The following is a 16,784-nucleotide window of genomic DNA, read 5'->3' as shown; positions in this document are numbered from 1 at the left end:
CCGTGCTCAGCTGAAAATCCCAACAGCGAAACTCGTCCTTCTTCTTCTTCTTTCTATATCTGCGGACGACGTCAGTCAGTCAAGTTTTATCTGGGCATCCATCGAGCCGTTTGGGGGGTGATACTGCGAACTTTTTGATTTTTGTGGTGGGGTCAGTCAGCAAAAGGTTTTTCCTCATATTTTTTGACATGTTATCGGCAAACAAGTTCACCAGTTTATTCGTTACTTTGTTTTTCTGAAATTCCAGACAACTTTTTTTTACTGTTATTTCTATTACGTGTGTGCATTTAAAAACTGATTTCATCACATCTGCTACTACTACAACGATTGGTGAGTCCAAATTACATTTTATTCTTTACTAGGAAATTTCGTAAACATGGAATCTGGATTGTGTTAAAAATAGGTGTAGGGGATGTTTATTTAAAAAAAAAAAGGTGTTGGACAAAATAAAAATCCGAAGAGTCACACTCTACGTTATGTCCTTGGGGTTTCCATGATGATGAAGATGATCTTCCTTTCTCTCTGTTATTTTTCCACCCTTGGAGAACCGACTCGTTTTACCTGTTGTGAGGAGGCAAAAATTACCGTCTGGAATAAAAATATATATATTTATATATATATCTTCAAGCCTGTTGATTTACCGTGTAAGAAGGGAAAAAGGCCTTCAGCAGCTTTTCTTTCTTTTTCTAGACGGGGTTTTGGGCATTGACTGGTTCCATCACCGGTTCTCGCCCCTCAACTGTGTGTAAGAAAAATACGTAGACTCTGAGACTTCTTTTATTCTTTTGCCCATCAGCTTCTTTTTTTTCTTTTTCATACTTGATAGAGGGCTTGTGGTAGACGATGTACGCATCCCAACCACGATTCCTCTTTTATGTGTGTATATATACGTGTTCCGGAGCTGTGCGCCCACAGAGCTAGCTAGCTAGAGAGTGAAATAGGGGAGGATGGGAAGTGAAGGCTTTTCCAGGAAAAACTTCGATCCGGAATCTTTTATTTTTCTTTTTCTTCTTTTTGAAAATAAAAATTTATTCTTTCACTAACCTGACGTCAGGAACAAATTTTTTTCTTCTTCCATCATCCTCACAGAAACTCCCCCTATTTCGAGAAGAAGAATAAAATTTTCTTATTTTTATTTTATGATCACAAAAGTTGTTTTGAATCGTCCCGTGAAAATCATTTAAAGGGCAAAAGAAATTCGTCATAGATATCCATTGTTGGTTCCAACTGGATTGACTAGATGCGTTACTCAATACATACCTCTCGCGATCAATAAGACCTGCCTAGCAACTGATTTATAACAGAATTTTGTGTCTACCCCCCTGCTGTTTATTTATCTCTACAAAAAGGTAGTGCACAGCACACACAATGTTTTAGAATAAAAAAACCCAGGTCGATCTCTGAACTTCATCTGTCGTTTATGGGAGGAGAATGCAAAGATCTACTTTGACAATAATAATCTAAATACTACAGCTAGTCTATTGTTAACTTCACCTTTGGCGTTTACCACCTGGCACGCGTGTGTTTTTTCATAGCAGAAAAAGGGGGAGGAGAGTATGGAAAAGGAAACTCGTTTTTGTTTGACTTGACTGGCAACATAGCTCGGCCATTCTGACTGTTGTATCTTGTGTGTGTTGCCGTGTGCTGCCTCGTTGCTGGAGGGAAACGCGAAGCTCAAGTTACTGTAGTAGACTGGCTTCATTTTTTAAGGTTTTACATGAGTTTTGCTCCCCTTTTTCTCCTTTCACTTCATCACGTTTAGTTATTTCTACTTCACGGCTCGAATTTCAGGTAGTTCTTTTCTGTTTATTGTCAGACATTTGTACAGCTCGGGTTTGAGGTGTCGATACCTGTTGTATGAGTATGAGGGGGGAATGGTATTTATTGTCACTTTCAATTGGAGACGGACTATCGGGTTTGCAACGTATGTGTCTGTACAAATATGAAACGGCATGAATGAGTCTTATCTGTTTGTTATCTGTCCTGCAAATCAGCTTCTACTTTTTTGTTACTGCAGAATTCATTGCTTTTGAAGCGAAGCTTTGAAAATGTCTCTTTGGGCCAAATCCCAGCAGCTTCAAGGTGATGCTCTGCGACAGGTGCAGGCTGTTTATGGTGAACATTTTCCCATAGAAGTCAGACATTGTTTAGCACCGTGGATTGAAAGCAAAATTATGTAAGTTCGGTTTGTACTTCAAAGAGTGGTTTCAGTTCTAATAAACGATTCTATTTTCAGGAGTGATGTTGACCCAGACAATCCTCAACATGAACAGTATGCTGCGTCTGTTGTGGGTTCCCTGATCCAAGAACTTGAGTCCAAGGCCCAGATATTAACCACAGAAGAGTTTTTTCTAACAAAAATTAAGCTTCAAGGTGCTGCTGAGATGTTTCGAGTAAGTTGTTACATTGTTACATAAGAATAATCAAGACTAAGACTATTGTTCCTTTTGCAGCAACGGTACAACCAAAATCCCCTTGCCCTGCTGAGGATCATTCGACATTGTTTGGGCACTGAACTTAAACTTGTCCAACAAGCTGAAAATGTAAGCAATTTGTCAGATATTTTTAAAATCACAAAATGAGAATTTATTTTAATTTTCAAACTGAAATTTAGATGAGCCTGGGGATGAGTTGCAACCCATCTGCATTACTTCCTGATGCATCAGGGGAAATTCTTCAGCAATTGGAAATTCTTAGACAGCGCACACAAGAGACAAGCGAAGATCTCAGGCGAATGGAGCAGGAACAGGAAGCTTTTGCGCTAGAGTACCATGAACTGACAAAGATCCAGGCTAATTTGACTCACTTACAGAATCAGGCCCCATCGCAACAGAAAAATGATTTTGAGAAGCAGTTGCGCATCAAGAAGGATATGAGCGAACACAAACTCAACGTCAAGGTGGTAAAAAAACAAAACATGCTCTCATGATTGATGACATCTGATACAATTTATTTTAATAAACACCCTATTTTAGTTGGCCGAGTTGCTTCAGATGCGGATGGCACTGGCCGAAAAACACAAAGAAACCCTGATGTTGATTGAAAATTTGCAAGCCCGAGTTTTGGATGATGAGCTAATCCGCTGGAAGCGAGAACAGCAATTAGCTGGCAACGGAGTACCCTTCCATAGCAACCTCGACTCTATTCAGGTTTGTTATTTTTAGGAATTTAGGCTCGAAGCCAACACCACGCGATGACTTCAAATAATGATTAATCGTTTTCAGGAATGGTGTGAAGGTTTGGCGGAGATCATCTGGTTGAACAGGCAGCAGATCAAGGAGGCGGAACGTCTCCGAAATAAATTCCCAATTATGCAAGCAAATAATACAGACCACGTTCCTGCGCTCAACACGCAGATCACGCAGCTGCTATCCTCGTTGGTGACTAGGTGAGTTCAACATCTTTGCGAGATTTAGTGGAGCAATGAACTAAAAGGTTTTCTTTTTACAGCACCTTCATTATTGAACGTCAACCCCCACAGGTGATGAAAACAAACACTCGTTTTACGGCCATGGTGCGATTGTTGGTCGGTGGTAAGCTGAATGTGCACATGACACCTCCACAGGTATGTTGTCAAGTTTATTGGTCAGATTTTAGGAAGCTTTTTTAACAACTTTTCCCTCAATAGGTAACGGTGTCTATAATCAGCGAACAACAGGCCAATACCCTATTAAAGAACGACAAAATGGCGAAAGGAGAGGCATCGGGAGAGATTCTCAATAATACTGGCACGATGGAATATCAGAAAGCCTCTCGACAACTGTCAGTGTCGTTCAGGTGAAATCATACAGAACTTTCGATAACAAGTTTTCCTTCCCTAACTTTGCGATTCTCCCTCTGCTTGACAACAGGAACATGCAACTTAGGAAAATAAAGCGCGCTGAAAAGAAAGGCACAGAGTCGGTGATGGACGAAAAGTTCTCTCTACTTTTCCAGTCCAAGTTTTCTGTAGGTGGGGGAGAATTGGTGTTCCAGGTATAAAATCCATTAAAAAAAAAAGAAAACTATCAAGGGTTCAAACAAAATTTTTCAATATTCTCAGGTCTGGACTTTGTCGCTTCCCGTCGTAGTTATCGTGCATGGTAACCAAGAGCCTCATGCCTGGGCGACAGTTACCTGGGACAATGCATTCGCAGAGCCCGGGCGCACACCATTCGTCGTTCCAGAAAAAGTGCCGTGGGGTCAGGTTGCCGAGACGCTCTCTACCAAATTTCGATCGGCTACTGGTCGTGCTTTGACGGAAAGCAACCAGCGATTTCTTGCCTCGAAGGCTTTCCGCAATCCCAACCTGCAGTTGCCATTGGTTGGTCCGGAAGCAGCAAACTTAATGCTCACTTGGTCTCAGTTCTGCAAAGAGCCACTGCCCGAACGCAACTTTACCTTCTGGGAGTGGTTCTACGCTCTGATGAAGCTCACTCGGGAGCACCTTCGTGCTCCCTGGATGGATAAGTAAGCACACTATCTTTTTTCAACGTTTACTATTGGGAAATATGAGAAATTTATTGTTTGTATTCTCTTTTTTACAGTACTATCGTTGGTTTTATCGGTCGAAAGCAAACGGAAGACTTGTTAAAACAATGTCTCCGAGGCACGTTCATGCTCCGCTTCTCTGATTCTGAGCTGGGGGGCGTTACTATCGCATGGGTTGGAGGTAATCCTGAAACAAACACGGAAATCCCATGACAATTTTAGGCTTTAAACTGTTTCTTTCTTTTGTATGTATGGCGTCACAGATAACAGTGAAGTTTTTATGCTACAACCGTTTACGAGTAAAGATTTTGCCATCCGCACACTGGCCGATCGTGTTTCTGACTTGAAGCACCTTATTTATCTCTACCCTGACATACCGAAGGATCAGGCATTTGGCAAATATTACACACCATTTACAGACAGCCAAACGCCCACCAACGGCTACGTTAAGCCTCTACTTGTTACTCACGTACCTGGGTAAGAACACGTTTGTTGAATTCAAGTTCAATTGATAATAATCTGTTCCATTTTTATCTCAGCTGGAGCAGTGGTGGAGGTAATATGGAATCGGGTAGTTACCCACCAACGCCACAAGGGTTCTATAACCCACAGTCACCAGAAGCGAGCATGGGCCGCGACACACCATCCGTTCACAGCGCGACCTCCGAGACGGTCAACAGCAGGCAAGTCGATGGCCGTTCCACCTACATAATTCTCTAATAAGAAAAACAAAGACCAAGTGTCTAAAACTTGCCAATTTCTTCCTGCTCATTCCCTAATACCTCGATGGCCAACTCTAAAACTATCTTCCCTCTTTTGCTCATTTCTTACTGGTTCTTTTAACTCCTGTTACAAGGTCTTTCTCTAATCTTCCTCTCTTTTTCTTTGTGGGGTGTGATACGTCACATTTGGCCATGCCAAAACATAAGAGAAAAAAACAAAAAACAAAAAAAAAGTTAAATTTTCTTCGTCTTGTTATGTGGGGGGGAGTAGATGAGAACGTTACAAATCGTCTCGCTATCGATCCTTTTACGTATCTCTTGTGGGTGTCTCGTCCTTAAGTTTTAAATTGTTGCGTTTAGCGTCGTCGTTTTTACATACAATTTTTTTTTTGTTAACTGTTGTCGATAAAAACCAACTCACCTGACTTAAAAAAGCACAAACAGACGGACAGGTTCAAGTTGTCAGACCCGGAGGTCTCAGTTCCTATAGGCGTGGCAACTTCTCTGCGGCCAAAATGAAAGAAAAATCTCTCAATCTTATCTCCAACCCCCTACCGAATCTCTCCCTGCGATATCTTGGCACCACCCGATACAATTCCGATGTTGGTTGTGCGTATTTTTGTGTGCTTAAAAGAAGAAAAAATGTAACAAAAAAAATTGCAAATCGTAACTTTTCCAATCAGTGAGTGGCTGTGATAAAGAGAGGTATTGGAGGGGGGTGGAAAAATCTCAAGCTTTATGAAATGCGTTAGTATACTGAAGAAAAAAGGGCACCTGAACAGAACAGATTGAACGTAATTTAGTGTTGTGACGTTTGAAGTAAATCGGGATTTTCTAGCTTTATTTTTTGTTTCTCATCTCATTGTCAGGGTAGAATTTTTAGTTTCCAAAATTTATTCCCCCTGTTAGTAGGAAAAGCCGATCTCCGGTTGGTTACACTATTATAAGATTGGTAACGAGAAATTTTTATACAAAGTTGTTTCAATTCTTTTCCCTCGAGTAAAACAAGAGATTTTACGTCATTATATTTCTTTCTATCTCTTTCTCAATTTAAGAAAAAAAAAATTCCTTTTTAATCGTTGGTATATACTCTCCGCCCACTGATTTCTCTATAAAAACCCGTGTTTTCTCATTATCCTTTGATTATTGAATGTTGAATGTGTTGGATATTTTACTTTTTCCCCTGGTGTTGAATGTACGCGTCTCATATTTACCGAAAAAGGTGAAAGAAAACAAACACATAAAATACATAGTGTATGCTATCATCACGGATAGAGACTGGCCGTTCATTTCTCTCTAAACTTGTTGTTTGTAATTATTTTTTAGTTGTTTTCCCTCCTTGTGCTTGACGTTATCAATCGAGCCCTTTTTTTTATTCAAGATTTTTTTAGTAAATTTTTTTTTTCTTTTGACTTATTTAAGGCGAGCAGTAGAAATAGTAACAAAATAATCAAACCAGATCCAGTTTCTATCCTGATTTAGCTGTCGCTTAAAATTTTGTTTGGAAGTTGAATTGACCGTGTGAATGTTGAGTTTTTGAACACAAGAAAAAAGGGCTCGGTTATTTTATGATTTTAATTGATTTTTTTTTTTCCTTTTTCTTTTTCTCCCGCGACTTTTTTTCTCCCCTTTTTTTTCTACATACTTTTCACCACTCCCTATCGATCGTGTGTTGCCGGGCCGGTTGTGTGTGTGTTTGCCCCTACGCGTTCGTGTGTGTGCAGCTTCTATCCGTCGACCCAGACTGGCCAGCCGAACGAGATTTCGGACTCGTTTCAAGACTTCATGTCACAAGTGGAGGAGTTAGACAATCTGGAGGAATTTCAAATGGACCTCAACACGATGGGCGTAATCCCAGCCGGCATGACCCACTTCAAGAGCTAAATCAAATTGACCCCCATCCCCCAAAACCATCCGATAACCCCCCTTGTCTCCCTGAAATGGAAAACGCAAAAAAAAAAAAATTCTCTACCAAAGGATAATAGGAGCAAACACACACAAAAGTCGTCTGCCACACCAAAGTTCAAATGAGGAAAATAAGAAGGGAAAAAAAAACCAATTGAAAGAAGTTCGTGGAAACCGGTCGGATTTAAAAGAGGTAGGTAAAAGTGTCACAACACTCTTTTTTTGGATTTAATTTTGAACAAGGGAAATGAATTTTAAATTTTTAAAAATGTGCTACTTATGCACAAAACGTGCTTTAAAAAAACAGTCGTGTCATCATCTTCAATTTGTTTGTTTCTAAATCACGTCTTTTCAAAAAGCGACGAGTTATTTGCTCTGCGCACGCCTTTTTACAATTTTTAAAACACGCATGGTACAATCATGTAAAACTGCTTAGCAACAACAAATCAACGAATGTCAAAAATCAAAGACTTGTTTGTGTTTGTCGCTGGTTGAAATTTTGCGGCCTTGTTTGTTGTTGCAGCTGTTGTCGAGTACTCGCACACTGCTCTTACGTTGACATATGATCAAACTGTCCCCCACCCGTTTTTTCCTTTGTGTCTTACTTAATAATTTTAGAGAGAAGATGTTTAGGAATTATTTGAAGAAAAATGTGGCTTAAGTACTACCATTGTTTTGAATTTTTTGCCTTTTATTTGCAATAGTAATTTGGCTTTCAGATCGTTAACTCGGATACGATCCGCGGTACGTTCAATCATCCCTTTGATTACTTTTTTCGAGTGATTCTTTTTAAAATCATAGATTTCAATTCATATGTTTGTGCATTGCTCAATTTGCCGACTTTCGTTGTTTTGAAAATGTAACGGGGGAAAAAAACAAAAATTCAACTTTGTTAATAATGTTCCCTCAACCCTTTGCAACGAATCAAATATAGGAGGGGGGTCGTATTTAGCACGTAAAGAATCATGTGTCTACAGTGCTTCGACTGGAGCCTTGTCCTTGTTTTTTTTTTTTCATCACCCACTCTTATTATTATTATTATTATGGTGATTTTTCTTTTGCTCTTTTTCAAAAGGAAAAATAATCTTTTCAATCTACCTTATTATTCTACTTATAAAATTTTTTCCCCTTGACTTAGAAAATAAACTGACATGCGGCAATTGATTCAGTCATCATTAATTGGTCTCTACTTTTTCATTTCAGATTTTTACTTTTCTTCATTGAACAGGTAGACTGATGGTAGACACTCTTAACGACAAGTTTTTCGAATTTCGAAAGTAGTTCGACGAATATGAGATTTCGAGTTTATTCCGTCCGTCTGGCATTGTTTTTTTTTTTTTTTTAGATCATGAGAAAACCTGTTTTTGTTTTCCGCCACGCCTACCACACAAAGTCGGGTAGTATTATTACTGCAGTGCTCAACTTTGTAAACAACTCAAAGCTGTCATAAAGGTTCTTTCATTTTAGATCGGGAGACTACGTTATTTCTGTCGTCTTTTTTTTTTTTTTTAGCCGCTGCTTATTTAAAACACAGTTGACAAGTTGACAACCAGTCGTTTCGTATTTGACGTTGTTTCCGCCAGACTGTTCTTTTTACTTTTCCCATTTCGATACGTGAACCGTGTACTGCAAGGATTTTTGACTGACAGCTGGGCCATTGTTAATAGGATTCGTTTTCGGTTCGTTTTAGTTTTTGTTTTTCCAGGAATTGGTGGGTGTTGTTATTCTTGAAATGTCCACAATGGTACGAATTTCAATTTTAAGTATATCCATTCAGTTTTTCTATTGGCCAACTATTTCTAGTATCGTCTCTTTCATTTGCTCAGCGGGATAACCTTTTTTACCTGCTGTTCGTTGCAGGGGTTCGGTAGAAGGAGCTGATCTTCAAGTTGTCCTTGAGTCTTTTGGGTTGACCTTTTCCATTAAATTAATTAAACGTGAACCATGAGAAAAATGCAAGCCATCCATTTAGATTCTACCATACTGAACTACCAAAAGTTTGTGTTGTTGGTAATTTGTTTAAGAATTGTGGTGTCATTATTTTTTAAAAAAGATTACCATTTAAAGTCGCGCGAAAAACTTTAAAAATTGTCATTTAATGGAATTCAATTACCAGTTTCAAGTGAAAGATGACGCGTCCTTGTGAAAAGTAAGTGCTTCGACATGTCGATTTCCAACTGGAGATACTTAAAAATGATTTGACAGGTGTAAGTTTTTATTTTTACAAAGATTTAAAGAATTATTAACCCTGAATATTAAATTTTTTCATATTCGTCATCGGAAAGAAAATCTCCTTTCTGGTTTCCGAATTGGATGATTAGATTTCTGTTACATTCGTTTTAACTTCATTGGTCAACTCGGCCACATTAATTCATCACATTTTTCTCACAACAGGTTGCCGAAAACTGACAAATAAGTATTTTTCTTCCGACATTGGAACATTCCCCGCGTTCTTGATTGAATTCAATTGAATGTTTGTACCGATGTGAATTTAGTGTGGTCATCATGGTTTAATTGACGACTACCTGAAGGATGTATGTAAGCACGGAGAAAACAACCCAAAAGTAAAACTGATGGTAAACGCTTCCAAAACATTTTCGTGCTGTCATTGAAATGCTACGTGTCAAGATGAAGTGACACAGTAAGTTTTACACTTTCAGGGAACGTAGGCTAATTGGAACGAGTCTAGAGAGACGCATCTCTGCAGTGACTAGACAATTTCCGCGATAAGCTTGCTGGGTTGTAGATGTCATAATATCCAGTTTTGTTTTTGCAGCCTTCTTCTAATAAAGTGGAAAACCACCATTTAGTTTAGTTCGCCATCTAGACTGGTTAAAAATATTGTGTTCGATTTCTTAAAAACCAAACAGAAAACCAAAACCATGTTTTCAAATCCTAGCCAGTTTAGCCTCTAATAATGGAAATATTCATTTCTCCACATCACCCATTTTCCTCAAAAACTTAAACAAAAAGTCGGATTTTGCTAAACCAAAAGATTTTTAGTTTGGCGGTAGTCAGACGTCAGAGATGTAGTGCGTGGTATGGCCGCTTGAGGATGAAGAATTTCAAAACGTCTGCTGCAGGTGTTTCGATCGAGTCTGTTAAAGTAGTGCTTCAACATTATCAACAACGAAAGTCTTCAATTCGTGATTACCGATGTTTTGCATAGATCTCGAGTAAGTGATAAACTTGATGTATTTCTCGTGATTTGATAATTCTAGCAAGGCTTCTCGATATTTATCTGACACTCAGTGAAGAGTTGAAATAGCAATGGATTTCTCGTTTCTTTTCAAACTTTCCCAGCCGAATTAATTGCTCAATGCAGCTCAATGATTGATTGATTGACTAGTTTGATTAGACAGCAGTCATTGCTTTAGTCATAATCAAGTACCTTAACTTTTTTACCTTGTGTGACTGCTAAACTCGTTCAGTCATACCTCATCTATTCTCAGAATGCATATTTTACAAAGAGGGATTTTAATGTTCCAGCAGTAGTTCTACTCATTTTATTCACTTCTATTATTCAATTGGATCTTTTGAAAATTTGTTTTTTTTGTTTTGTTTTAAAAACAAGCATGTAAAGCTGCGAAATCAGAGTCAGATTCAATAATGAGAATTGCTTTCCTTTCAAAACGGTTACGATTGCCATCCAGGTGTTTGAGCCAGTTTTGCATTTTCCAAAACAAGCCAGTCTTCAAGTGGTTTAAAATATTCGCGTATAGCTGAAGCATCCATCTTCTCTTGACCGGTCATTACTTTCATTACTTCAGGCCATGGCCGAGACGAACCCATTGCCAGGCCAGCACTAAAAGATAAACGGAATCGCTTAAATTACCATCTGCATTCATTTTGTAATATCATTTGAATAATTACGCTAGTTTCGCTCCAGCTGCTTTGCTCCTGTAAATATCGCAATTATGAAGCGGCTTCAGTGGATCTTGCGCGTCGTATTGGCCGGCCTCTTTGCACAAGGAACGATGGAACTGAAATTGGATGACGTGGCTCACGAAATATCTAAAATTCGCGTTAAAGAGATAAAGTTTCAAATAGTCAATTTTACATTCTATCGTAGTACCTCAAATACTCGACGTCAGCGGGGACGTGATACTTTGCACCGGCGTCAAAATGTTCCTCTGTTCGAACGCTGGGTGGTTTAACTCCTTGATATTCTTTCCTTTAAATGGAAAAAGAATTGCATTTTTACATTTTCTTAGTATTTGAGGTTATTAATTTATGAACTGAATTTCACTGAGTTTGTCAAACCTGAGTTTCCACCAGTACGCATTGTACTCGGTTTCCTTAACAGTTCCATCGAAGATGTCCCAGCGATATTTGTCGATAAGGTAGCCGAATGGAACGAAAACTATTTTTTCTAAGGCCATGGCCAGCAGGAAATTGATTGATGTCTGGTAATCATCTGTTGGAGTTGATTCGTCCAGCAAACCAATTTCCTTCAAATGTTTGGGAGTCGTGACAGACAGTGCCAGCGTGTCCCCAACCGCTTCGTGAAATCCTGCGTTAATCGAATTAACGATAATACAATTAAGTGCCTGATTGGGAATTTCTTGTTTACCAACCTGGGTTGGCTCCTCGGCGGAATACGAGCGGTTGATCTTTATATTGTAAATAATATTGTACGTGTCCCATTTCATGCTGTGATAGCAATATGAAATTATGATTATGTGATAGGGGGAAAATCAAGTTGTACATATTCTAAAGATTTTACGTGAACTGTGACGAGTTGTTCTGTGGTAACGATCGTACACTGTTTAATCCTGTAAACATAACAGACGTGTTTATAACCTAACTCGATTATTCCCATCTCGAACTACTTCTATGTACAGCGCCGGGGTTATGAAAAGGAGCTCACCTAAAATCTTTTCCGTTGCAAAAGTCCCAAGCTGAAGCATGACACACCACCTCGCGATCCTTGGGCTTTTCTAAGAGAGATTCCTTCCAAAATTCGGGTGGCATTGGGATAAGACCCAACGATGTGAAGAACTCGTCCGATTTCTGGAACATTTTTAGCGGTGTGTAGCCCTGTACATACAAAGTAACAGAATATTTGACAGCGTGTCAAGCAGCTACGTCAGCGCGAATCAGACCTGTTGTTTCATTTGCTCAGTGACGTCAATCGATGCCTTTTCTGGGAAGGGAACAACCAATGGGTAAATGTGTTCCCAAGATTGAGCCCACATGTTGCCTACAGATTTAATTTTCAAAGTAGTAGAACGTAATGTTTTTTTCCCTACCAATTTCTGAATACGTCAAATAATTACCGAGAAGATGAGCAGGAATAAGCCCGTCCTCTGTTATTTGATCCTTGTAAGTTTCACTTAACTTTGCTCTCACGTATGCGTGCATTTGTTGGTAAAATGGCTTTAAAGTTTGCCAGAGTTGCTCAATATCTTCCTTGATCGTATCAGACTCATATTCTCTCAGCCAAAACGCCCCAGCGTCACTAAAGTCTTTAGAGTATTTCCAAGAATTTTTTAAAACTTATTTTTTAAAAAGCAAATTTCTTAAAAACTAATGTAGTTTAGTATACTCAACTGGTTATTCTGGCGATTTCGTTGCTGAAGTCGACGTAGGGTTTGTAAAATTTCCTTATCTCAACACCAGATTTATCGTGCCATTCTAACCAGGCGTGTCGCAATTTTTTTTCATCGCGACTTTCCTTCATTATTTGCGTCACATCTGTTGTTGGAAAAAGCCCGACACTTGTGTAAAAAAAAACACATTTATAATGTTGTGTCGCAGCTGTATTTACCTGGATCCAACGAAAGATTGCACTGAGACCGGTTTTCATAAGCGCATGTCTTTGCCGTGCTGTAAATTTTGGCCATGGTGTTTTTTATTTGTTGAAACTTAAGAAGAAGATTATAAGATTCAGAAAATGCCATTTTTCTTTTTTCTTTTTAGTGATTTACCTCTTTCAGTCGTTCTTCGGGTAGGGCTGCGGCTGACATTCCAGTGATGGATATCTTTTGAAACATTCGCTTCAGAACAGGATCTTTAAAACTGTCTCTGGTTTTGAACTGGCTGGAAATATTTTTCCACGATTCCTTTTGGAATTTGGAGTTCTCTAAACTCTCCCGCAGCTTAATTTTCTCATTGTCGTCATTGATGTTTACGGCGTAGTTCCAATTGGCGCTGGCTGATTTGAAACACGCTTCCGACGACTGTCGGTTGTATTCGTCCAGAATCAAACGAGCCTTTGTTTCCAAATCATTTTCTTCCGACAAACTACCAATCATCAGAGTTATTTAAATTATTATTTACTTTCTAAAATATTGATTTTAATATTCCTACCTTACTGAAGGAAGTGAATAAGCGCTAGCCAAAAGGCAGAGCCCTAAAATAGCTGCCAGTCTCCACTCCATGTCTGAAGTTACTGTCAACTAAGACGAAAACTTGAATCCGATCAGCAGACCGAAGACATGTGGCGACTGACTGCGGAAGGTACATGAGTTTTTTTTTATTACTTTAGGGTCTTACAGAGTAGCGCGTTGCATACTAAACAACTTTGACTGTTGTTTGTTGCCACCCGGATACAGAATGAAAAGTTTTAAGATAAATGGGTACGTAAGAGTGGGGTGATTCGTCAGTTACTAAAACTTGTTATTGAAATTTGGCCTCATGTGCGTTATTTTTTTGCGCGTATCGATGTCCGAATGTGATTTTTCTCATTTACATTTAATTCGAAAACTTGAAATATTGTACCGTTATTTCTTGTTATTATCACGATTTACGTATAAGGTAAAATACAAATCAGGGCAGGGGCACTTTAAAGAAATTCGATGGTATCAGCTATTGTATTTTCCCCAACATGGAGCACCAAAGTGACCTGGGAAAACCCAGCTAAGGGACAAGTTTAACAAAGAAGATTTCAACTTTCTATATAAAGTTGGAAATAATTTAACTTTAAGCCCATCCAGGTGCTTCGCCAAGTTGGGCATTTCTAATCTCCAGCCATTCTTCCAGTGGCTTAAAATATTCGCGTATGGCCGATCCATCCATTATTTCTTGACCGGTCATCGACTTCATGACATCTGGCCAAGGTCGGGATGCTCCCATCGCAAGTCCAGCTCTAGTGTGTATCATATTTTGCCATGGCAACAATCTGTTAATCTTTAACGCACTTTTTTCTGTAGACAACTGAACTTACGCTAGTTTTGATCCGGCTGCCTTGCTTCGATAAATGCTGCAATTATACAGAGGTTTTAAAGGATCTTGCGGATCGTATTGATCAGCTTCCTTGCAAAGGGAACGATGGAACTGAAACTGAATGATAGTGGCCGCAAAATACCTGTGACAAAGAGAAGGTAGGTTACATTATCCGCATCCTGACAACTTTAAATTAATTTCTGAATCATTTTTGTTTTCACCTGCTGTAGTCGACGTGAGAAGCGACATGGTATATAGTTCCCGGATCGAAATTCTCTTCCGATCGTTCAACGGGAGGCTTAATGCCTTGATATTCCTTCCTGATTGGTTCGTTGGATTGTAAAGTATTTCCGTTAAATAATAATTTAAAAAATTCTTTATGTAGCACCTCAATTTCCACCAATACGAGTTATACTGTGAGGGATCGACTGATCCATCAAAAATGGCCCAACGGTATTTATCGATTATGTACGCAAATGGAAGTGAGGCGACTTTTTTCAGAGCTATGGCCATCAGAAAATTGATGGAAGTTTCGTAGTCATCAATCTGAGTGGCCTGATCGAGTAAACCGATCTCTTTCAAGTGTTTTGGAGTCTGTACAGAAAGAGCCAACGTATCTCCAACAGCTTCGTGGAAACCTTTATCGGTAATAAAATCTTAAGTTACTACTAGTTTATCTGCTGTCTAGTTAAATACTTCAACCTGGATTCGCTCCTTCGCGATATATATGTGGCAGATCCTTGTACTGCAGATAATACTGGATATGTCCCATTTCGTGCTATATGGCAGCAATTGAAATCATTTAAGTAGAGTTCACTATAAACATAAACAGAAATATTTACGTGGACAGTAATGAAATCTCGCATGTTGACCTCGGTGCATTGTTTGATTCTATATTCGACACAGCGGTAAAATGTTAAGAGTTAACTTAGCATTCTACATATGTTTCATATCGCAAATTGTTTGTACCTAAAGTCTTTTCCGTTACAGAAATCCCAAGCGGTTGCATGACAAACAACTTCACGGTCTTTTGGCTTCACAATAAGCGATTTTGCCCAGAATTCTTCGGGCATTGGAATCAGACCTAATGAGGTAAAGAATTCGTCGGATTTCTGAAACATTTTCAACTGAGTGTATCCCTGCACAAAAGTTCGTTAATGAGCGTTTCTAAATTATTAATGGTTAACCGTTTTTTTTTTTTTTTACCTGTGCCCTCATTGCTTCGGTAACATCAATGGAAACTCGTTTGGGATAAGGAATCAATAACGAGTACACACCATCCAGGTTGGACGCAAAAACATTGCCTGTAACAAGAAATTTTAAATTTTACCGACTAGAGTTAAGGCAGTTTAAAATGACCAAGTAAATGAGCTGGGATAAGTCCGTCTGAAGAAAATTGGTCTCCGTAAACGTTGCGCAATTTGGCTCTTGCATATGCGTGTATTTGTTTATAGAGCGGCGCAAGTATGTCATACAGCTTTTCAAAATCTTCTTTTATCGTTGCTGACTCATACTCTCGAAGCCAGTAAAGTCCAGTATCAGAAAAATCTGTTATTCCATACAAACAAGATATTTTGACTATTCTATCTATGTTGCAAGTCAATCAATAATTTGGTTACTATTTAGGCGAGCTGCTTGGTTGCTTAATTTGACAAATTGTTCATAGGGCTTTCTGATTTTATTCCCGCACTTATTGTGCCATTCTGACCACATGTGACGAAGTTCTTTTTCATCTCGGCTTTCCTTCATGATTTTTTTAACATCTGTAATTGAATTATTAGTTTGAATGAATGTATAGTTTATCATTTTTGTTTTAATCTTTGCTTACCCGGATCCAAGGATAGGTTGCAATTGGCTGGATCTTCGTAGGCACATACTTTGGTCGTACTTTGAGTTTTTTTCATGTTCGACTCGAGTTGATTATACTTTGAAGAAAAACAGGTCCAATTAATTAATGCCTTTTTTTAATGAATTAATCAAATTGCTAGATAAATAAAGTGTTACTTTTACGAGATCTTCTTCCGGTAGTGCGGATGACCCAAGAACAGTTGCTCTAATGAATTTTCTTTTGAGATCCGGGTCTTTGAAATTAGGCCACGATTTGAATTTGCTGTTTAAATTCTGCCAAAACATTTTGGCAAATTTTGAATATTCTAAACTTGCGTTCAACTCCTTCTGCTGGTTAACGTCGTTTATATTTGTGTTGTAATTCCAGCTGGCTTCCGTTGCTTCGAAGCATTTTTCGGCTAAAATGCGTTCTTCTTCTTCCAAAAAAGCTAGCGCTTTCCCCTCTTCATCCTCTAGAGCCCTTTATTGTATTTAATGAAACAAAACGCTAACTCACTGTTGATATTGTTTTAAATTTATAAAGTATACCTATGAATTTGAGGTAAAGTTAAAACTGTATGGAGGTATCCCAAGGTGACTATCAAAAACCATGTCTGCTGCATGCTGCCTACAATGTTGGACTGCAGCTACAGTGTCGCTAGAGAAAATATAAATAACTGCATGCCGTTTATA

At 38.7% G+C, this 16,784-nt stretch overlaps 2 protein-coding genes and 1 long non-coding RNA gene across 11 annotated transcripts; 1 reads left to right on the top strand and 2 right to left on the bottom strand.

Moving 5' to 3' along the window:
• Positions 1 to 5: 5 nt before the first annotated feature.
• Positions 6 to 8,261, top strand: LOC124199857 (signal transducer and activator of transcription 5B-like). Of its 7 annotated transcripts, XM_046595834.1 has the most exons (16): positions 9 to 166; positions 248 to 330; positions 2,018 to 2,176; positions 2,237 to 2,393; positions 2,454 to 2,543; positions 2,615 to 2,899; positions 2,976 to 3,149; positions 3,225 to 3,388; positions 3,451 to 3,565; positions 3,629 to 3,777; positions 3,852 to 3,975; positions 4,043 to 4,449; positions 4,527 to 4,651; positions 4,734 to 4,947; positions 5,010 to 5,153; positions 6,917 to 8,261. In XM_046595834.1, exons 3-16 carry the CDS (start codon positions 2,049 to 2,051, stop codon positions 7,074 to 7,076), a joined length of 2,436 nt encoding a protein of 811 aa, XP_046451790.1. In that variant the 5' UTR covers positions 9 to 166; positions 248 to 330; positions 2,018 to 2,048; the 3' UTR covers positions 7,077 to 8,261. The 7 variants fall into 7 exon arrangements, with proteins under 7 accessions (XP_046451784.1, XP_046451790.1, XP_046451789.1 ...); XM_046595828.1 differs by having other exon boundaries at positions 6 to 330; positions 2,615 to 2,902; XM_046595833.1 differs by lacking the exons at positions 9 to 166; positions 248 to 330 and adding an exon at positions 1,578 to 1,710.
• Positions 429 to 1,524, bottom strand: LOC124199861. 3 transcript variants are annotated; one of them, XR_006877036.1, is made up of 5 exons: positions 1,261 to 1,501; positions 1,045 to 1,098; positions 820 to 976; positions 642 to 739; positions 429 to 561 (listed from the first exon to the last, which is right to left on the bottom strand). It is a non-coding gene; the product is annotated as an uncharacterized LOC124199861 (long non-coding RNA). The 3 variants fall into 3 exon arrangements; XR_006877037.1 differs by having other exon boundaries at positions 820 to 1,098; positions 1,495 to 1,524; XR_006877035.1 differs by having other exon boundaries at positions 820 to 1,098.
• Positions 8,262 to 10,586: 2,325 nt separating the features above from the next.
• On the bottom strand, positions 10,587 to 16,779 carry LOC124200627 (angiotensin-converting enzyme-like). Its single transcript, XM_046596893.1, has 26 exons — positions 16,641 to 16,779; positions 16,269 to 16,572; positions 16,093 to 16,189; positions 15,884 to 16,027; positions 15,624 to 15,812; positions 15,471 to 15,568; positions 15,234 to 15,403; positions 15,107 to 15,155; positions 14,967 to 15,042; positions 14,653 to 14,902; positions 14,486 to 14,584; positions 14,266 to 14,406; positions 14,025 to 14,187; positions 13,410 to 13,498; positions 13,028 to 13,343; positions 12,868 to 12,964; positions 12,651 to 12,794; positions 12,377 to 12,565; positions 12,203 to 12,300; positions 11,968 to 12,137; positions 11,824 to 11,872; positions 11,675 to 11,750; positions 11,361 to 11,610; positions 11,173 to 11,271; positions 10,971 to 11,111; positions 10,587 to 10,902 (listed from the first exon to the last, which is right to left on the bottom strand). The coding sequence occupies exons 1-26, from the start codon at positions 16,712 to 16,714 to the stop codon at positions 10,734 to 10,736; spliced, it is 3,741 nt and encodes a 1,246-aa protein (XP_046452849.1). The 5' UTR covers positions 16,715 to 16,779; the 3' UTR covers positions 10,587 to 10,733.
• Between the last annotated feature and the right edge of the window lie 5 nt (positions 16,780 to 16,784).

The sequence above is a fragment of the Daphnia pulex genome, chromosome 8 (assembly GCF_021134715.1).
Source record: "Daphnia pulex isolate KAP4 chromosome 8, ASM2113471v1".
Taxonomy (NCBI): Eukaryota; Metazoa; Arthropoda; class Branchiopoda; order Diplostraca; family Daphniidae; genus Daphnia; species Daphnia pulex.
Note: the sequence above shows the minus strand (reverse complement) of the source record. Positions and strands in the feature narration are given on the sequence as shown.

What these genes read in the sequence shown, in the direction of transcription:
- LOC124199857 (XM_046595828.1), top strand. Translation starts at nt 2,049, where the DNA reads ATGTCTCTTTGGGCCAAATCCCAGCAGCTTCAAGGTGATGCTCTGCGA. An exon ending in TTGTCCAACAAGCTGAAAAT is followed by an intron (nt 2,544 to 2,614) that starts GTAAGCAATTTG and finishes ACTGAAATTTAG; the next exon opens with ATGAGCCTGGGGATGAGTTG. An exon ending in GGGGAGAATTGGTGTTCCAG is followed by an intron (nt 3,976 to 4,042) that starts GTATAAAATCCA and finishes CAATATTCTCAG; the next exon opens with GTCTGGACTTTGTCGCTTCC.
- LOC124200627 (XM_046596893.1), bottom strand. Translation starts at nt 16,714, where the DNA reads ATGCAGCAGACATGGTTTTTGATAGTCACCTTGGGATACCTCCATACA. An exon ending in TGTAACGGAAAAGACTTTAG is followed by an intron (nt 15,156 to 15,233) that starts GTACAAACAATT and finishes TGTCGAATATAG; the next exon opens with AATCAAACAATGCACCGAGG. An exon ending in TATTCACTTCCTTCAGTAAG is followed by an intron (nt 13,344 to 13,409) that starts GTAGGAATATTA and finishes GATGATTGGTAG; the next exon opens with TTTGTCGGAAGAAAATGATT.